This window comes from Leucopleurus acutus, assembly GCF_964270905.1.
Source record: "Leucopleurus acutus genome assembly, chromosome: 3".
Taxonomy (NCBI): Eukaryota; Metazoa; Chordata; class Mammalia; order Artiodactyla; family Delphinidae; genus Leucopleurus; species Leucopleurus acutus.
This window is the reverse complement of record NC_139145.1, coordinates 13,284,251-13,301,711: the sequence shown is the minus strand read 5'-3', so window position 1 is coordinate 13,301,711 and position 17,461 is coordinate 13,284,251. Positions and strand designations below refer to the sequence as shown.

Here is a 17,461-nt window from a genome sequence, read left to right as displayed (position 1 = left end):
TTACCTGGGGGAGGTGTGCCAGCGCTAACTCTAACTGACAGGTTTCGGCGGCTGCCAGAACGGTCTGTTTTGCATCTGCCTAGAAGAAACCAATTCTCTCTACCCCAAACAGACACCTGCTGGTCATTTCATACCTTGATAGACTTTTCTAGAAAAGACCTCCAGGCACAGAGAACTCAGCGCTGATGCCAAAGCTCTGTGCACATGTCACAGAGGGCGATTCTTGACAGCCCCCAAAGGTCCACTTTCTGGCTTGGGTCAGAGCAGACGGCCAGCCGCAGGCTGCGCCGGTCACACACCTATGGCACCAGAACTCTTTCCCAGAGAACCCTGGTGAGGGTCCCAGTTGGTAGGATCCCCACCGTGACTGCACAGGCTGATGCTTATATACGTTTGTTTGTCGCATGTCAATTAATCTTTAATCAAGCTCAAAAACACAAACAAAAAACCAGCTCCCACAGAATGTAAAAACTGAAGCCGCTGGTGCACAAGAGATGGCACCCCAAAAACCAAGAGTAACTCAGACCCAAACGTGCATTTGGTCCCACGAGTGACGACAGCTGAGCTTCGCCAGAGGGGACCCTGGAGACCTCTTTGAAGTTCAACTACCCACGCTCTGACTTTTTTTCAACTGCAAAGGTTTCTGCTAAACTGCAATCTCATGCGGGAAAAGGATCCCTTGATAAATCCCTGTACGCATATGTCCACCTCAGGCCCAGCCTCTGTCTTTCCCGGGAAAGGAGCTAGGGAAGGAGGACCCCGAGTCCTGGTCTCTGTACCCTGGGGATGGATTGGGGGATGCACACCATGCCCATCATGGTAATCACTGTGCAAGGCACTTACCAGAGAGGCCACATGCTAGGCCAGAGTTGGTCCCATGTCCAGGCAGGGAAACTGAGGTTCGGCGAGGTTAAGACACTTGCCCAGAGCCCCTCAGGGAAACGGAAGCGGCTGGAACGTGAAACCATCCTGATCACACAGCCTCTCGGGATTCTAGTGGGACAGGTGGCCCAGATGCTGGAGGGATACGGCATCAGATTCGCCTGTCCTGGCCTCACACATCGGAGTCAACTCCAGGCGCAAAGACCTGGCAGCGTTCTAGAAACCTCTGGGTCCCCTGCAGACCAGCCTCAAGTGGGAATGTGGCCAATCGGACCCATTTCACATGCGGGGCGGCGAGGGTTACAGAAGAGCCCATTCCTTCCTCTTGGTATTTGGAGTGCAGGTATGAAGCTGTGTGTGTGGGTTGTGAGAAAAATCATTATCACGCAGCAGGCTGGATTGTCCACTCGCCTACCTTCACGGGATCACAGCTCGACCGCCAGGGCCACACGTCCCCGGGAGCAGGGTACCTGCCTCATCTCCCAGCTCAGCCGCCTGGGACCAACGCTCCCCCACGTGTCAGGATGGCCCCTGAGCGTGACCGCCCGGCGTTGCCACATGCTGGCCACGCGGCCCCTCGAAGCGGGAAAAGGCTGGGTCAGCAAGACGAGCAGAAGAGCACATTCCATCCCCTCCCTTGCAAACTGCTGGACTTTTGTTTTCTTACAAAAACAACGACAACAACAGCTGGACATCTTGGTTGCTTCTCATCTTTAGCAGCCAAGAAAACAAGAGCCAAGCCTGATGCTTTCATAACAACCGTCCTGAGTGGGACTTCCTCCAACTCTCCTCTGCTGACCTGTCTTGCTAAGAACCAGATAACTGCCAGGCGGCTCCGGTTTAAGTGGCCTTGCTCCTTGCGGCCTGGATGGGGGAGGGGAGAGCAGTGTGCACAGCTGGGCTCCAATTCCCTCAATCAGGGAAGCAGCGTGGGGTGGACACCTTCCTGCACATCCCTCAAAGAGCCAAATGCCCCCCACCCACCTACATCCACCTGCTGGGTCAGGTGTCCCTCGCGGGTACATCGGCATCGGCACAGCCAGCAATTTCCAGGTTGTTAGAGGTTAGTATAAAATCACAGCAGAAACACCACTGGAAGTGCTCCAGGGGCACCCGCCACACAGTGTGTACCTACCACCCAGCAGTGTGTACAACGCAGGGATTTCCTGTTCAGCCACTGCTTCTAGGTAAGAGAATCAGATGAGAGACATTTAGGCCTCTACGCAGACACATCGTGGCCGCTCACAGATTAAGCACTGCACACAAGCTGACTGCTGTCCAGAGCACCCGCACCTCACAGCTTGACTGTCATTACAGCTGTCTATGGGGGCGGGAGGCCGGCAGGGGGGCAGTGGTGGCCCCTGGGTCCAGGGCTGGTCCTGCTACCACCTTGCTGCGTGACCTTGGGTCACACGTGACCCCTCTCACTTCCCTTTCCAGTTCCGGTAAGAGGGCATCATGGTGCCTGCCCCGTCTTTGCGGGTCTTGCTAGAATCTGGCAAGCTAACAGTCATGCACGTGCACCTTGAGGGCTGTGACGTGAAGACGATATTTGGGGCACCCGGCACCCTAGCAGGCTGTGGCACAGCAAGGTTGCGGCAGCCCAAAGCCATGAGCAAAGGCAGCCTGAGACCCCCGGCATACAGGGCCAAACCTCCCCAAACGTGGACAGCGCTCTACAAAGCCCGATCCCTGAAGTCAGCTCCAAGGAGGTGAGCTGTGCCTCTGGCGGGCTCTGCTTTCTAAGTCCACGGCACACTGAAAGCAGAAGCCAAGGCGGGGTGGAGAGGCTCGCAGAGGGAGACACAAGGGGAGGTGACAGCGGAGGGCAAGTTCAAAAGCACCCAGCATTGGTTCAGGGAAGGGGAGGAGGCTGAGATGAGTGTTTCCAAGAAACCCCGAGAATGAAGCTCTGCGCCTGCCACAGCCAGTGAGGGGAGCAGCTCCTCCACGAGGCCCGACAGATGCCGAGCTGCTGGGCATGGGTGCACTCGTGTGTGTGTACTTTCACGTGTGCAGTGTGCATGCAGGTGTATGCAAGCACTGTGCGAGCATGTGCACGAGTGCAGCGTGTGACTGCAGGTGCACGTGTGTGTAGGTGTGCTGTGGCTCCCATCTTTCAGGCAGAGAAGGCCCGATGTCATTCCATCAGGAGACCGTCAGGGGTTCCCTAAGGGCCACTGCCTCTAAGGTATATATAAGCGGCCTCTCACAGACACAAGGGAATTCCTTTGTTGTTTTTGCTTTTCTCCCCCGTTTTATGATAAATGCCTTTGATGCGTGGCTTACAGAAGTGATCTTTTTATGTGTGTGTTTCTGCTCACAGTTCACAGAAAACCTGTTATAAATTCATCCCGCCTGTTGGTCATGCTTTCTCTCATGACCCACCCACAAGGAGGCCAAACTGGGCACTGCGGGCGGAGTTCCTGTCCTCCTGAGAGAAAGCTCTGGCCAGCCCAGGTGACAGAAAGGGAGAGGGAGCATTTTTAAATAGCTTTTCCCCTCTGTTTGGCTCCAATGGCAGGTGTAGGAAGACTGGCCAGCCTTGGACTGATGACCCCTTGAAACTAGAGAGCTTGGGGGCCTGCACCGATAACCACAAGGTGCCAAGGCGAGTCCCCGGCGCAGACTGACGGGGAAGGGCGAGCTCGGGCGGGAAGGAGAGCACCGCCCCCCCGACAGAAAGGACCGGGGAGAGGAAGGCTGTGGAACAGAAGGCGCGACCGAGGGAGCGTGTGGTTCTCCTGTGGCCACCCAGAAGTCTAAGGACAACATAGGTGACTCTGCTGGGAGATGAGCGCGAACGATGAAGAGGAGACAGATGAATGGACTGGGAAATTGCAGTGAATCTCTCTGCCGCTTGGAGCAATAGCTTTCTGCTTTTGAGTCTGGTAACCTGGCCTGTTGGCCTATCGCCATCACGTAAGAGAGGTCCCCTGCATGAGCTAACAGTCCTCAGCATCCTCAGGGGGACATGCCAGGCTCACCCCTGAGAGAAAGCAGCCACCCCACCGCAGCCAGGAGAGGTAGAGTCTACAGGAGACCCCTTGCTCGGAGCCATCCACCTAGATGCTGGGGCCGGAGCGGAGGAGAAGGGAGCCCCGAGCCATCCTGCCTCCTCTCACATCAAACATGGCCAAGGAAGACCCCCGCCCCCTCCCCAAGTCCTTAACCAGTCTGGAGGCACTGGATTGAGTGGAGGCCTCAGCCACTGCTGCTGCCGTCCCCACCCCTGGGCCCTCCCTGGGCCAACCTGGGAAAGAGCTTGGGTCGGGTGGGGAGGCCGGAGGGGCCACGACTGCATGCTGAACCGGGGGCCATGCGGCAGCTCTCCCGACCGCAAGGAGGGCTCTGAGCTCTTGGCCTTCCGGAGACCACCCTGGAGCCCCACACAGCCCGGAGCCAAGAGGCCCAGAGGACAAGGCGAGGGCAGGTGGGGCGGGAAGCACGTCCCAGGCACACAGTGTGTGCGGACCCAGGCAACGGGGCGGAGGGGAGACCCTCCTGCTCTGAGTGCAGGCCCTGCAGCGTCTGCTCTACTCTGGGCTGGTGAGAGGAGGGGCCCTCAGTGCCCCCGCTGCCTGGCGACGGTGGGCGGGTGGCTGTGAGAGAAGAAAGCGTACTGACCGCTGGGCGGTTTAGGCCGCGGAGGAGCAGGTTTCTTCGGAGGCAGAGCGGGAGTGTCCTGTTTACTTTTAAAGGGGTCATCTGAGCATCCTGCCCCTCCAAAGGAGGAGGTGAAAGGGCCAGAAGTTGGGGGCTGTAAGAGAGGACACGAAAGAGAGGCAGAGATAATCGTTAACACGGAGGCAGCGGACATCCACCGAGCCCTCCGGGCTTGCACAGCATGGCCGCCACTCGGGCCCAGGGTCTCTCACAAGCCCCCCCCACTTTCCTCCACCCTCAACAGCTGGGGTCCTCTGGCCAGTGAGGAGCAGCCAGCAAACACACAGAGCAGGCGAGAGTAGCCCGGTGCCTCGACGGGCTTCTGACATGGGGTGGGGGTGGGGTGCTTCCTGCCACCCACAGGGGGATATCAGGTCTCTCCTGACCCCAGGGTCCCCTGGGCTTCCTGCTCATACTTCAGAGATGCGCCCAGCCTCTCCCCCTTCAGTCAGTGTCAGGCGCTGGGTCAGAGCGGCACCACACCCTCTCTGTGCCCGTGGGCTGCCTGACCCAGTGGCTCAGGTCAGAGCCCACCGCAGCCCCGTGGGCACAGCCATCGCTGCCTCCAGTGGGCTCTTGTCAGCTCTGGCCCAGACCCTCCCCCAGCCTCCTCCTGCTTCCACCCACCTCCACATCTACCACCTCAGACCCAGGAGGGACCATGTCAACCAGCAAGAGAGATGCCTGGATAGATGGGTGGGCAGGTGGGTAGATGGGTAGGTACAGCTGCCAGGCAGGTAGGGAGCTAGGTAGATGGGAGGTGGGTAGTAGCACTGAACAGCCCTGAAGCTTGAAGGTAACCTCCAAGCACTCCTCAAGTCACGCAGGGCCTCCCTCACAGCCCCTCACCACCCTACCCCCCTGCCACTGCCCAGGGCTTTAGCTTCATCCCTGTAGTTGCCCCAACCCTCTCCTGGCCAGTTCCCCGGTGCCTGGAACCCCCTTGTGCCCCATCTCGAGGCCTCCATACATACAGAGTCCCCAAGTGGGGGCTCAGCCCACCCCGTCCACCTCAAGCCCCTCTTCTTCCTCAGAGACTGGCTAGACCTCACTGCCACCCCCAGAGCTCTCCCTGACACCCCTTCCCACTAACTGACTACTCGGACATCCTGGTGGGAGCTGACGGGACACACATCATCACGCCGCAGTGACCAGTACTCGGGCCCCTCCCACCTAACTGGGGCAAGTTGCCTGAAGGGCAAGTGCCAGTGACAGGGCGCACACCTGCCAACTGCCTGCAGCGGGCAGGGACTTGTCTACCTGTGCACCCTCACCTGGAGCACCAGCACAGTACCAGGCATAACAAACCTCCACCGACAGACGGATGCGCACAGACAGCCAGAGCTGCACCCCAAAGGGAGGAGACTGCTTTCTACAGAGGTGGGAGACCACGTTTACGAAAAAGTAGAGCAAGGAGATTCATAGCTGCTACACACTAAAGGAATTGGTGGACACGGGAGTGAAAATGCTGATACGGTCCTCAAAAAGCAAAGGAAAGGAGACGCGCAGTGGGACAGGGTGGGCCACACGCAGCAGGGGTGGAGGGGGGGTTGCGTGAGGAGGGGCACTTGCAATGCCCTCCCCAGTGGGGCAGGTCAAGGGACAGAAGACAAAGCAGGAACACAAGAGTGCACTTGTGGGACCTTCTTAGGTAATCTGGTTCCGACACATCACTGGAGAAGTGGGGAGAAGGGCTGATGCCAGTCACGGGGACGCGGCTCCCCCTCTTCCGGATCCGGTCACGGGGACGGGGATGCAGCCGCCTCTGCCCCTGGTACTTAGATACTAGCCTCAGGTGGGAGAGAGGCGGCCAGCCCCCAGGGAGGAGGGGGCCCGGGGTGGCCGCTGCACACTCAGCCAAGCCCACTGGGCGCCCTGGTTCCTCCCCACAAGCCTCTGGGGCCGCCAGGGTAGTAGACGCTCACTCGCCAGGGTAGGAGACGCTCGCTGATCTTCTCACCACATCTTCCCAACGGCCTTGGGACAAGTCCTACTGTCACCACTTCTACCTTATACACAGGGAAACTGAGGCACGGGGAGGAGATGCGGCCTGCTAGTCACACAGCACCCCAGCGGGGGAGTCAGGGCGGGAACCCACGCCGTCCACCTCCTGGGCCAGGGCTCTCGGGCCCTGCCCTTGGCTGCTGGCAGCCCGCCGCCCGCCCCCCACGGGAGGTCTGGGGACTGTCCTCATGCCCATGAGGGAGACATGCACAGATGCAGGCAAGGGGCAGAGCAGGGCAGAAGGCCCTAGGGAGGATGGGGTCTAATGGGAAAGACTCATTTCCCTGCCAAGACCACCTGGGCCCGCCGGGAAGCTCTGAGCCAGAAGGGCTACAATGGAGCAAGGAGGTCCCTCCCTCCACTGCTGCCGCCCCCCTTTCCCAGGCTCTGTGACGCTTGTCCTTTTCGGTACAAAAGTCTGGGAGTCTCTGCAAAACCTGCTGCTCGAGTTTCCAGAACGTCTGCTGCAGAGCACAGTGGTTGGGATGGGATCTGGAGGCCCTGCTACCGGCTCCGTGCCTCTGTTTCCTCGTCTATGAAACAACGATAATGACAGGCCCCAGCTCGCAAGGCTGTGGCAAGAAAACGAAAGGTAATGCATAAATTGCTCCAGCTGGCACCTGGACTGCATCAGCACAAAGATAGCACGATTATTATCACGCCAAGGATGTGGATGTGACTAGAACTCTCTTGGATACCCACAAGAATCTGCAAACGCTCCATCGGCCACCAATGCTTCATTTCTGCTGCTTCCCGTCATTCACAGAGCCTTTCCCAGACGAAGAGAGCAGTAGAGCTAAGGTGCCGTGTCGACCAGCAGCTTAGCTCTAAAGTGAGTGGGTTAGGGTCTGCTGGTTGGGAAAGAAGACGCAGTGGGGGCTAAGGAGATGGAGAGCGAGGGAATGCTGATGCCTCTGCTTCTGCCGTTCCCAGGACACAGCCTGGGTCTACGACTCTTGCTACCCTCGCCACAACCTGAGACGGGCAGGAGGGAATCAAAACTAATCTTGACAGAGTGGAGGCATCAGAGTGACCAGCCCCCGAGGCACCTGCGTGGGCCCCAGTTCTTGTCTTGGGTGCTGCAAAGGCGCCAGCTCTGGGGAAGCGGTATAGAGGGACACCCAGGGCTCTATGGACGTGACCCCCCCCCAGAGTTGTGGGGTGCACGGGGCCCTTGTCCACCCAGCCCGTGCAACCCCCAGCCCGGAGCGCGAGCTGCAGTGAGCCTCCCGGCTGGCTGGGGACTCCACGGGCCAAGCCGACTCTCCGCCCCCTCGTCTGTCTAAACCCACGGAGCCAGTGGGCCCGCTCCAAGGCGAAAGGGTTCCAACTGTAAGCGCCTGGTTCGGCCACAGCAGGGAATTATATCACTTCTGACACCAAAAAGCCTGCGTCATTTCCGAATCCTAATTTTCATGACTTGAAGTTTCCCAAGAAGCTTCCTTTGGGACCTGACTGGTTCCTACTCAGGCTGTGGCTTCAGGGAAAGTTGCTATTTTTAGAAGGGTTTCAGTAAAGCCGGTAGGGGCTCTCTGGCTGGGCTAGAGTGAAGTGTGCTCCAAAAAAAAAAAAAAGAAAAAGAAAAAAGGACAGACAGAAAAGCTACTATATGAGAAGCAGCTCTAAGAGATTCACAGTTTAAAGAATTGATTTAAAGCAAATGACTCTAAACTTAAAAAAAAAAGCCCTAAATAGGAACGCACGCTTGAAAAACAACTGAAAATGGGCTGACAATGGGCAGTCAAGTATTTCATAGGTGGTTTTTTTTTAGGGCGGGAGTAAAATAATTAAGTTAGAGTCTTGTTTTTATTCTCAGATGCTCTCTGAAATCTATTTTGGGGACTGTGTTTTTAAAGCAAGGTAATACTGTCTAGAAAAATCTTCTCGGGTGTTGAGGGACCTCAATGAAGGGTGCAAGCCCAGAGAACCTCCCAAAGGAATCTACTGGAGTCAGACTGCTGGCTGGCACTCTCCTCTAGCACTGCCAGGCAGAGGGAGGACACTCTAATTTAGGGTGAAGTTAAGAAAAGGAGCCAGCACGCATCGCCAGCGTGCATTGCCTCCCCACCCCACTCAGGTGGAGAAAAGATAGCGATGTTAACACACACACACACACACACACACACACACACACACACAAACCAAGAAGTCAAAAAAAAAAAAAACACCTTCTTGCCACTTACTTTCATTTCCTTCAGCATTTTATTTATATACACAATGTTGTTCTTGAAAAACAGAAAGGGAACCAAAAGGGAAAAACAGAGACCTATGAGGTTAGGGCCCTGTATTCAATTGGGCAAGTGGCATGAGATCAGGAGCTGATGGAATCGTGGAAACAAAACAATGGAGTACTGGAGACAAACTTTCCACGGCCCCATCCAGCTCCATCCCGCCCAGCGCCACGAACAGGAAGGGACACTGGCCCTGAAGTCTCAAGTGCACGTGTGCGCAGCCTGATCTGGGACACGCGAACAAGGAGAGGGAAAGCGGAATTAGAAAAGGGAAAATGCAACCTTAGGTTAGAACGGGCAGAAGGAGGGAAGGGCCAGGTTCTGAACTGCCCGGCTCTGGGGTGTCTCTGCAGCTACGGGAAACACAGGCACTGCCTGGAGGAGGGAGACGCGGCCGTTTCTGCCATCCGGGGACCCGCCAGGCTGGCCACCCCACACACAGCCTCAACTCAGGTGCTTCTTGAAACAGAGGACCCCGTTCATGCCCTCGTCCTTGTCCCAGCTCGGGGGCACTGCTAGCTCTCACTCCCTCCTCGGCCTTGCGCAGGGAGAGGTCCCACTTGTGCCAGCTTGAGAATACAGTGCGAAGCCCTTCCCTGGAGACTGCCGCCCCCGTGTGGCAGAAGTTTTCTCATTTCAGGCGATGGTTTCCCACCCACTAAGCACGGACAGAAGACAAGGACACATAGCTCCACTCAAGGAGTGTGTGTAACAGCCACGCAGTGACGGGCAAACATGAGGGCAAATCTCAGGCCCTGGTCCCTTCTGGCTGATCCCAGATGGCGCCCCGACCGTCAGCGTCACAGTTCCCATACGAGTGATGGAGGCTCATTCCCTCCAGGCACTGGAAGGAGAGAGGCCGAAACCCCAGCACTTCTGGGCTCCCTTCTGCGGCGGCCAATGGGCAAACAGATGCTCTGCCTCTGGCCAGAAGCTACATTTGCTACCTCAACAGTTTATACTCGCGCATTTCTTTGAAAACATAAACAAAATCCCAAATGTTTCTTGGAAGCCACGCACCACAATCACACATTGCTAACCACGAGTGCTCAGCGCCCAGACAGTCGTGCGCCCCTCGGGCTGAGTGAACGTGGAGGAAACACGCAGGATGCTCTGAGGAGCTGGCACGCGGGGCGAGCGGTGCCGGGGGCCCGGGACTCCCCACCGTGGGTACCCATCCCACACACTCCGGGGGGGCTCCCTCCCCACCCCACCCCCACCAGCGAGGAGACAGGAACCGTATCTGCATGTGGCCGCCCCCCAGTGCTCACGGCACCTGGGCTGGAGCAGGCAGCTGGGACAGACCGGTGGACTCAACAAAGAATGCAGGGCTTTATGGCTCCGCGGCCACAGGCCGTGCCACACGCAGCGCTTTATCTGTGACGGATCCCACCCTCACCCACCGAGGCCAAGACGCGCACACCTAATGCTGCTTCCCTTAATTCTTGGCAAAGAAACACGGGTCACGGTCAAAACCAAGGGACGCTAAAGGTTAGAACAAAGAACAGCAGACCTACTCGCCTAGGCCAACATTTTCGACTTCTTAGCAGTTTCTTCTGGAATCTACCTCTCAGTCGTGGGCCTCTACCCTTATTTCCTGATCTGTCCATTCTGGACATATCTACTGACCGACTTCCTGCTACGTTAAGCACCATCCTCCAAGCCCCTCTCGAAAGAGCTCTAACACCATCTGTGGGACTATATCCACAGTCAGTTTACGTAACTATGGCCGTGTAGGCACCATCCAGTCCAACCAGGAGTGCCTATCGTCCTTCCTGAAAGGCTCACTTTTCACCTGCATATTTATTCACCGAGCCTAGCCCTCGGTTTCCACATCCTTCTCGGGTTCTGTCCATGGGCAGCTCCAGACACACCTCCTGCCTTCTGGCCCAAGGCCCACGGTTCCAGCCTCAGCGGGCTGCACGCCAGGCCTGGCCCTCAGGGCCCAAGACCTTCGCAACTTTGTTCAGCCACAGAGACGACTTTATCACCTGAGGTCTGACTGCCATCTGACACCAGTGGCAGTAGCGGGGAGCCCGCGGCGCTTACGCCTCAGGGAGGGACTCAGGGCTCTGGCAGTTTCGCTTGGAGGAAGGGAAGTGGGTCCAGCCACAGCCATGGGCACTTTCTAGACCCCGTCTGCTGACTCACGACCTCACATGAGAATACATTTCAGAGTTTGACAGGTGCCAAAGAAATACATACGTGGCATTAAACACCTGGCAGCCCACGACAAGACCACGACAAGAGGCACAAGGACACTGGCAGAGGCACAGGGGCTCCATGGGAAGGGCTTTACCTTGGACATCTGGCTGAAGTCGGCAAAGCCCTCAGCACTATTGAAGGACCCACTTCCGAAGGGGTCTAAGGTTCCAAAGGGACCTGCAAGCAGCACCAGCAGAGGAAGAGTTACAGGGCATTCACAGAACACGCCTCCTGGGAGCAGGGGGAAGTGTCACCTCTTGGTTCTCAATGGCCCCCGAAGCAGGAGATCCATGGAGGTCACGTTTGTTTGATGGGGTGGTGAATCGGGTGCAAGTCCTCAACAAGGCCCCCTGCCCCTGCCCACTCTGGCTCACGGTTGGTGCAGCTCAGCCAGACGGTTGGCAGCCATGAGAGCCGGCGCAGGGAGAGCCAGAGGGACTCTGCCCTGCGGCTGTGCTGCAAGCCAGCATTGTTCACCGTCACCAAAGGAGTGACAAGCACCCTGTGGAAGGAGAGCCTGCTGCCTGTCCTGCTGGATCAGGAGGGGAGAGGGAGAGGGAGGCGACCAGCCCCCCACATGATTTATGTGGGGAGGTCATCTGCAGGTAGAGATTTTTGCTGAGCTTTCTCCTTTGGTGGGTGGTGCGATTTGTCCAGAATAACCCACGAGTTCACCTACGAAATCAAACTCTGCAACTAACAAGCACAAGATGTTAGGCAAGGCGGCTGTACCAAGTGGAACCTGTTTCCAAAAGCAAGGGGGAGTCCGCAAACGCTCCCCTCCCTTAAAGGCACACCTAAGACCTTTATGCTGTGAGGGGAGGTTCCCTCAAATCCAGTGCCCATAGCACAAGCCTCAGTAGAACTTTGGATTCCTTTAGGAAAAAAAATCCAGAGGTTAGAACCAAAGATTCACAAGGAGGATTGAGCAAAGAGCAACTAATACATTGGTGTTATTACTAAATTAATCCCTACCGCCAAGCTTCCTTTCCATCCAGCAAGATGCCGGCTATTGCTCAGAAAGATGAGCAGCCAGAGGGGAATGGCTTTGGCTGCACTGCCTCAGGCGAGGGTCTGGGTGCCACTTACTAATGACATAAACACTGAGGACACACCAGATTTGGAAATGGGTGGGCCGTTCCACTGCCCGAGGAAGAGTGAGAAGGAAAATAAGCCATCAGTCTCACCTGATCCTTTTGAGGAGACACTGGAGGATGAAAAAGGATCACTGGATTCAAAGGGGTCGAGCTGAGTGAAAGGAGAGAGGAGAGAGTGAAAAGCAGTTCCTTTGTTCATCATCCATTCATTCAACCACAAACTTTCTTGACATCTATATGCACCATATCTGCTGCCCAGCCTTGGGGAGGATAAAACGATTTAAACTAAATCCCGCCAGAGTTAAATCCCAACAGACCAACCCCTCCCGCAGATAACACCTATAAACACTCTGAACTGGAAAAAAAAAAAAAGCCATCACCTGAAGACCCAGGAAGTGAACCAAAGCAGGAAGACTTTGGAAAAGAATTGAAACTTGGCAGAAAAAGCAGTACAAGATTGAGTTTTCCATTTTTTTGTTTTTTTTTTTCCTGTGGTTCTTTTTATCTTGGCCGCGCTACTCGGCTTGAGGGATCTCAGTTCTCCGACTGGGGATTGAACCCGGGCCACGGCAGTGAAAGCACCAAGTCCTAACCACTAGACCACTAGACCAGGAAACTTCCAAGCTTTTCCCTTTTGAAGCTACAGTCTGAGAGTACTGGAGGGCTATGACTCCAATAGAAAACTCACTGTCTTTCTGGACTGAAGCTCAGAAGAGGGAGCCCCAGGACAACCACAGCCATGAGAAAGGGATGCGGGATCTAGAAAGGAGAGGCAGAGAATGGGAGCCCCAAATGCCATGACAAGCTCTGTCCACGTCTCAGGCTCACCCCTACACTGTGTGTGGGTTGGTAGACTCAGAGCAGCCTACAGCTAAGGCCACAGGAATGAAACCACAGGTGAGAGAGGGAGAGTTTGCAATATGAGTCTCACCAAGTTAGTTGCCTGCTGAAATAAAACCATCCACACTCTTTGGAGGAATGCAACAGAATCCAGTCTCCACAACAGAGCACTCACAATGCATAGAATATATTTTTAAGTTATTCAACATACAGAGAGAACCTGAAAAATGCGGTTCTCAAGGGAAAAGACAATCAATGGAGTCAATCTCAAGATGACCCAGATTTTGGAATTCTCAGATGAGGATGACTTTAAAGCAGCAATAACTGTGCTTAATGAGATAAAGGAAAAAACACTTAAGATGAATAAAAAGACAGGATATCTTAGTAGAGAAATGGAAACTATACAGAAGAAACATGGACATTCTCAAACAATGTAAAGTATAATATCTAGAATAAAAACTTCACTAGGTTAGCTAACCAGCAAATGACAGAAAAATGTAAGTGAAGTTGAAGATAAATCAGTAGAAATTACCCAATCTGAAGAAAAAAAGAATGAAAAGAAACAGAGCCTCAGGGACCTGTAAAGACAACAGCAAAAGGTCTAACATCTATGTAACTCGAATCCCACAAAGAGAAGAGAGAAAATAGAATAGAAAAAAATTTTTTTCAAAGAAATAATGGCAGAAAACTTACCAAATTTGGTGAAGACATAATTTATAGATGTAAGAACTTCAGCAAATGCCCAGCAGCATAAATACAAAGAAAAACATATCCAGAGCCTACACAAACTACTGAAAAGCAAACGTAAAGAGAGGCTCTTTAAGGCAGCCAGAAAAAAGAACATAACTATTTTTTCCTCTTTAGAATTCATACAGTGGATTAAAGCAAAAATTAAAACACTGTCTTATGGAGTTTAACATATTTAGATGTATTACATTCATAGGACAACTATAACAGAGACGCTGCTGTTTGGGGGAGGGTGGATAAATGGACCTATATGATTACAAGTTTTCTACATTTTACGTTAAGTGACATAATATTAATTCCAAGTAGCCCATGATAAGTTAAGAGTGTATATAGTAATCCTTAAAGCAACCTCTAAGAAATAATGAAAAAAGGTATGGTTAAAAAAGGTCAACAGATACCAGAAAATGGAATTCTAGAAAACATTCAAATAATCCAAAAGAAGACAGAAGAAGGGGAACAGAGGAATAAAATACAGAGGATAAAAGAAAGTAAATAATAAAATAGTAGACGTAAATCCAACCATATCAATAATTGCATTAAATGTTAACAGACTAGACACTCCATTTAGAAGGCAGAGATTTCCAGACTGGATAGAAAAGCAAGGCCCAACTACATGCTCGACACAAAAGACATCCTTCAACTCCCAGACAGGTTGAAAGTAAATGGATGAAAAAAGATATATCATGCAAAGACTACGCATAAGGAGAATGAGGTGGCTATTTTAATATGTGATAAAAATAGATTAAGACAAAGCACCAGAGGAAAAAAGGAACCCTTTACAAAGAAAAAAGGTCACTGCATCAGGATGACACAACAATCATGAATGTGTAGGCACCTGACAGAGCTTCAAAACACATGAAGTTAAACTTGACAGAATTAAGGAGGATATGGACAATTCTGCAATCATAGGAGATTTTAACACTCCTCTCTCAGCAACTGGTAGAGCTTACAAACAAACAAAAACCATAAAAATAGATGACCAGGGCTTCCCTGGTGGCACAGTGGTTGAGAATCTGCCTGCCAACATAGGGGACACGGGTTCGAGCCCTGGTCTGGGAAGATCCCACATGCCACGGAGCGACTGGGCCCGTGAGCCACAACTACTGAGCCTGTGTGTCTGGAGCCTGTGCTCCACAACAAGAGAGGCCACGACAGTGAGAGGCCCGTGCACGGCGATGAAGAGTGGCCCCTGCTCGCCGCAACTAGAGAAAGCCCTCGCACAGAAACGAAGACCCAACACAGCCAAAAATATAAATAAATAAATGAGTTAATTAAAAAAAAAAAATAGATGACCAGTCCTGTAACAAACCATAATGAAAAAGTGTATATATATGTATATAGGTATACTGAATCACTCTGCTGTACATTAGAAACTAACACAATATTGTAAGTCAACTATACCTTACATTTTAAAAAAAGGAAAAAAGGGGAACTCCCTGGCAGTCTAGTGGTTAGGACTGGGCACTTTCACTGCTGCAGCCTGGGTTCAATCCCTGATCGGGGCACTAAGATCCCGCAAGCCGCATGGTGTGGCGAAAGGGAAGAAAGTATAGACAATCAGAACAACCACCTTGACCTAACTGGCCTTTACAGAACGTTACACCCAACAACGGCAAATAGACATTCTTCTCAAGTGTACAAAGTATGTTCACCAACACAGACCATAAAACGAGTCTCAATAAATCTAAAAGGACTGAAAACATACAAAATATGTCCTCTAATGACAGTAGATTTAATTAGAAATCAGTATTATAAAATACCTAGGGGGAAAAAAAAGTATCTCGAAATGAAACAATATACTTTAAATAATCCAGGTTCAACAGAGCATTCACAAGGAAAACTGGAAAATATCTCAAAATGAATGACAATGAAGATACAACATACCAAAATGAATGGAATGCAGCTAAAGCAGCACCTCAAAAGAAATGCATAGCTTTAAACACTCATATTAGAAAAGAAGATCCAAGACCAATGACCTAAGGTTGTATCTTAAGAAGTTAGAAACAAAAGAGCAAAGTGGGAGGAAGGAAATAATGAAGAGCAGAAATCAGTGAAACAGGAAACAAACAGGAGAGAAAATTAACACAGCCAAAAGTTGGCTCATGGAAAAGATCAACAAAATTGATAAACGTAGATAACACAGACCACCAACACCAGCGATGAAAGGGGGGATCCCATGACAGGTCTCGCAGATAGAAACGTTACAGGTTAATCCCTGCCTTCAAGGAGCTCTGGGGCCAGTGATACATACCAGTAGGTCCATGGAGAAGTGAAAAACTAGGGAATGGGTAAGGTGGGGACAGAGATGCAGCCTAGAACGTGAAGGAAGGCTATACATTGCCCTCACCTAGACACAAAAATTCTCTATTCAATCACAAAGTTACTGTTTGCTTTTTAAATCCTCATTTACACCAATTTAAACCAGTCTGTTGAGTCTAACGTGCAAAACGTATGGTTTACTACTTGCTGGGGGGCGGGGGAGCACACTAAGTGCAGCCAGGCTGTGGGTCTGGACTTCCTCCTGCCATGGCGGGGACCCACTGAGGCTGGCTGATGCCAATGTCACCATTAGTGCTTTGCACTAGGAAGATGGCAGGAGCAGTCACATGGAAACCTGTGGGAGTGTGTGGTGCTCTATTTTGTCTTTGTTGGGAGGTGGAGTGGCACTGGGGGCAGACGACAGAGCAGAGAACCCAGCAGGTGGGCCTGAGCTGAAGTAAAGGGGCACAGAAAGGGACAGAGGAATGACAGCTGTTCAGGACACAGCCCGCCCTGACTTGGGCTCACTGGACTGCTGGATGTGACACCTTGCTTCGTGGGACAAGCCTCTGTAGGGATCGGCAGAAACGGTCACCTTGCTATGCAGTAACGAGGCTTGGCCTTCGAGCCAGCCCCTGGGGAATCCCCTGGCCTTGCACAGCCCTCATTCGTCAGGCTTAGCACTCACAGTCTGAGTGATGGAGGCCCTGACTCGGTCCATGGAGGGTGGGGAATGGAAAGGGCTGCCTTCACACACGCAGAGTATGCAGACAGGCAGCACCAGAAGGCAGCCTCTCCGGGGTCACTCACCTTTGAAGGTAAGGAAGGGTTTTTCGTGAATGGGTCTGAGGTAAATGGGTCGTTCTTTGTCTGTTTCTTAAAGAAGTCGTCGGGGGCAGAGCCATGGAATGGGTCATTTTCTGTGAAAGGATCCCCTCCGAATGGATCTAGGTGTTTTGGAAAGAAGAAAAAAATGCCCCATGAATAAACATTATGCCTAGTGAAAGAACCCAAATATAAAAGAACACACAACTGACTGGCACTATTTACATGAGAGTCTAGAAGAGGTAAAAACCGTAGTGGCAGAAAGCAGGTCAGTGGTTGCCAGAGACCTGGCGGGGGAAAGGGGTGGGGGAGACCAGGGAACCTTCTGAGATAATGGAAATGTTCTCTTTCTCACACAACTATACACATTTGTCAAAACTTATCCAGTTCTGCACTTAAAATGGGTGAGTTCTGTTGTGTGTTAATTATACCTCTCAATAACACTTGATTTCAAAATAAAATGAGTAAATCCATAAGGACAGAAAGCAGGGGCTGGAGAGTGGGACTAGGGAGACTGCTCACGGGGACAGGGTCTCCTTTTGGGGTGATGGAAATGTTCTGGAGCTACACAGAGGTGGTGGCTGCGTAACACAGTGAATGAACTAAACGTCACTGAAATGTGGTTAATCTGTGTTATGTGAATTTGTTAGTTTTGTGTTATGTGAATTTCACCTCAATAGAAAAAACGAATACAAGGGGAAAAAT

General features: G+C 52.5%; 1 protein-coding gene across 1 annotated transcript in view; it reads right to left on the bottom strand.

The window, feature by feature from the left end:
* Positions 1 to 17,461, bottom strand: part of EPS15L1 (epidermal growth factor receptor pathway substrate 15 like 1) — a 100,857-nt gene that overhangs the window by 16,868 nt on the left and 66,528 nt on the right. Inside the window, exons 19-23 of the mRNA XM_082836644.1 lie at positions 16,742 to 16,878; positions 12,176 to 12,236; positions 11,083 to 11,165; positions 4,510 to 4,642; positions 2,018 to 2,065 (exon numbers count right to left, since the gene is read on the bottom strand). Of these exons, the coding sequence (XP_082692770.1) occupies positions 2,018 to 2,065; positions 4,510 to 4,642; positions 11,083 to 11,165; positions 12,176 to 12,236; positions 16,742 to 16,878 (462 nt within the window). The remainder of the gene's footprint in view (positions 1 to 2,017; positions 2,066 to 4,509; positions 4,643 to 11,082; positions 11,166 to 12,175; positions 12,237 to 16,741; positions 16,879 to 17,461) is intronic.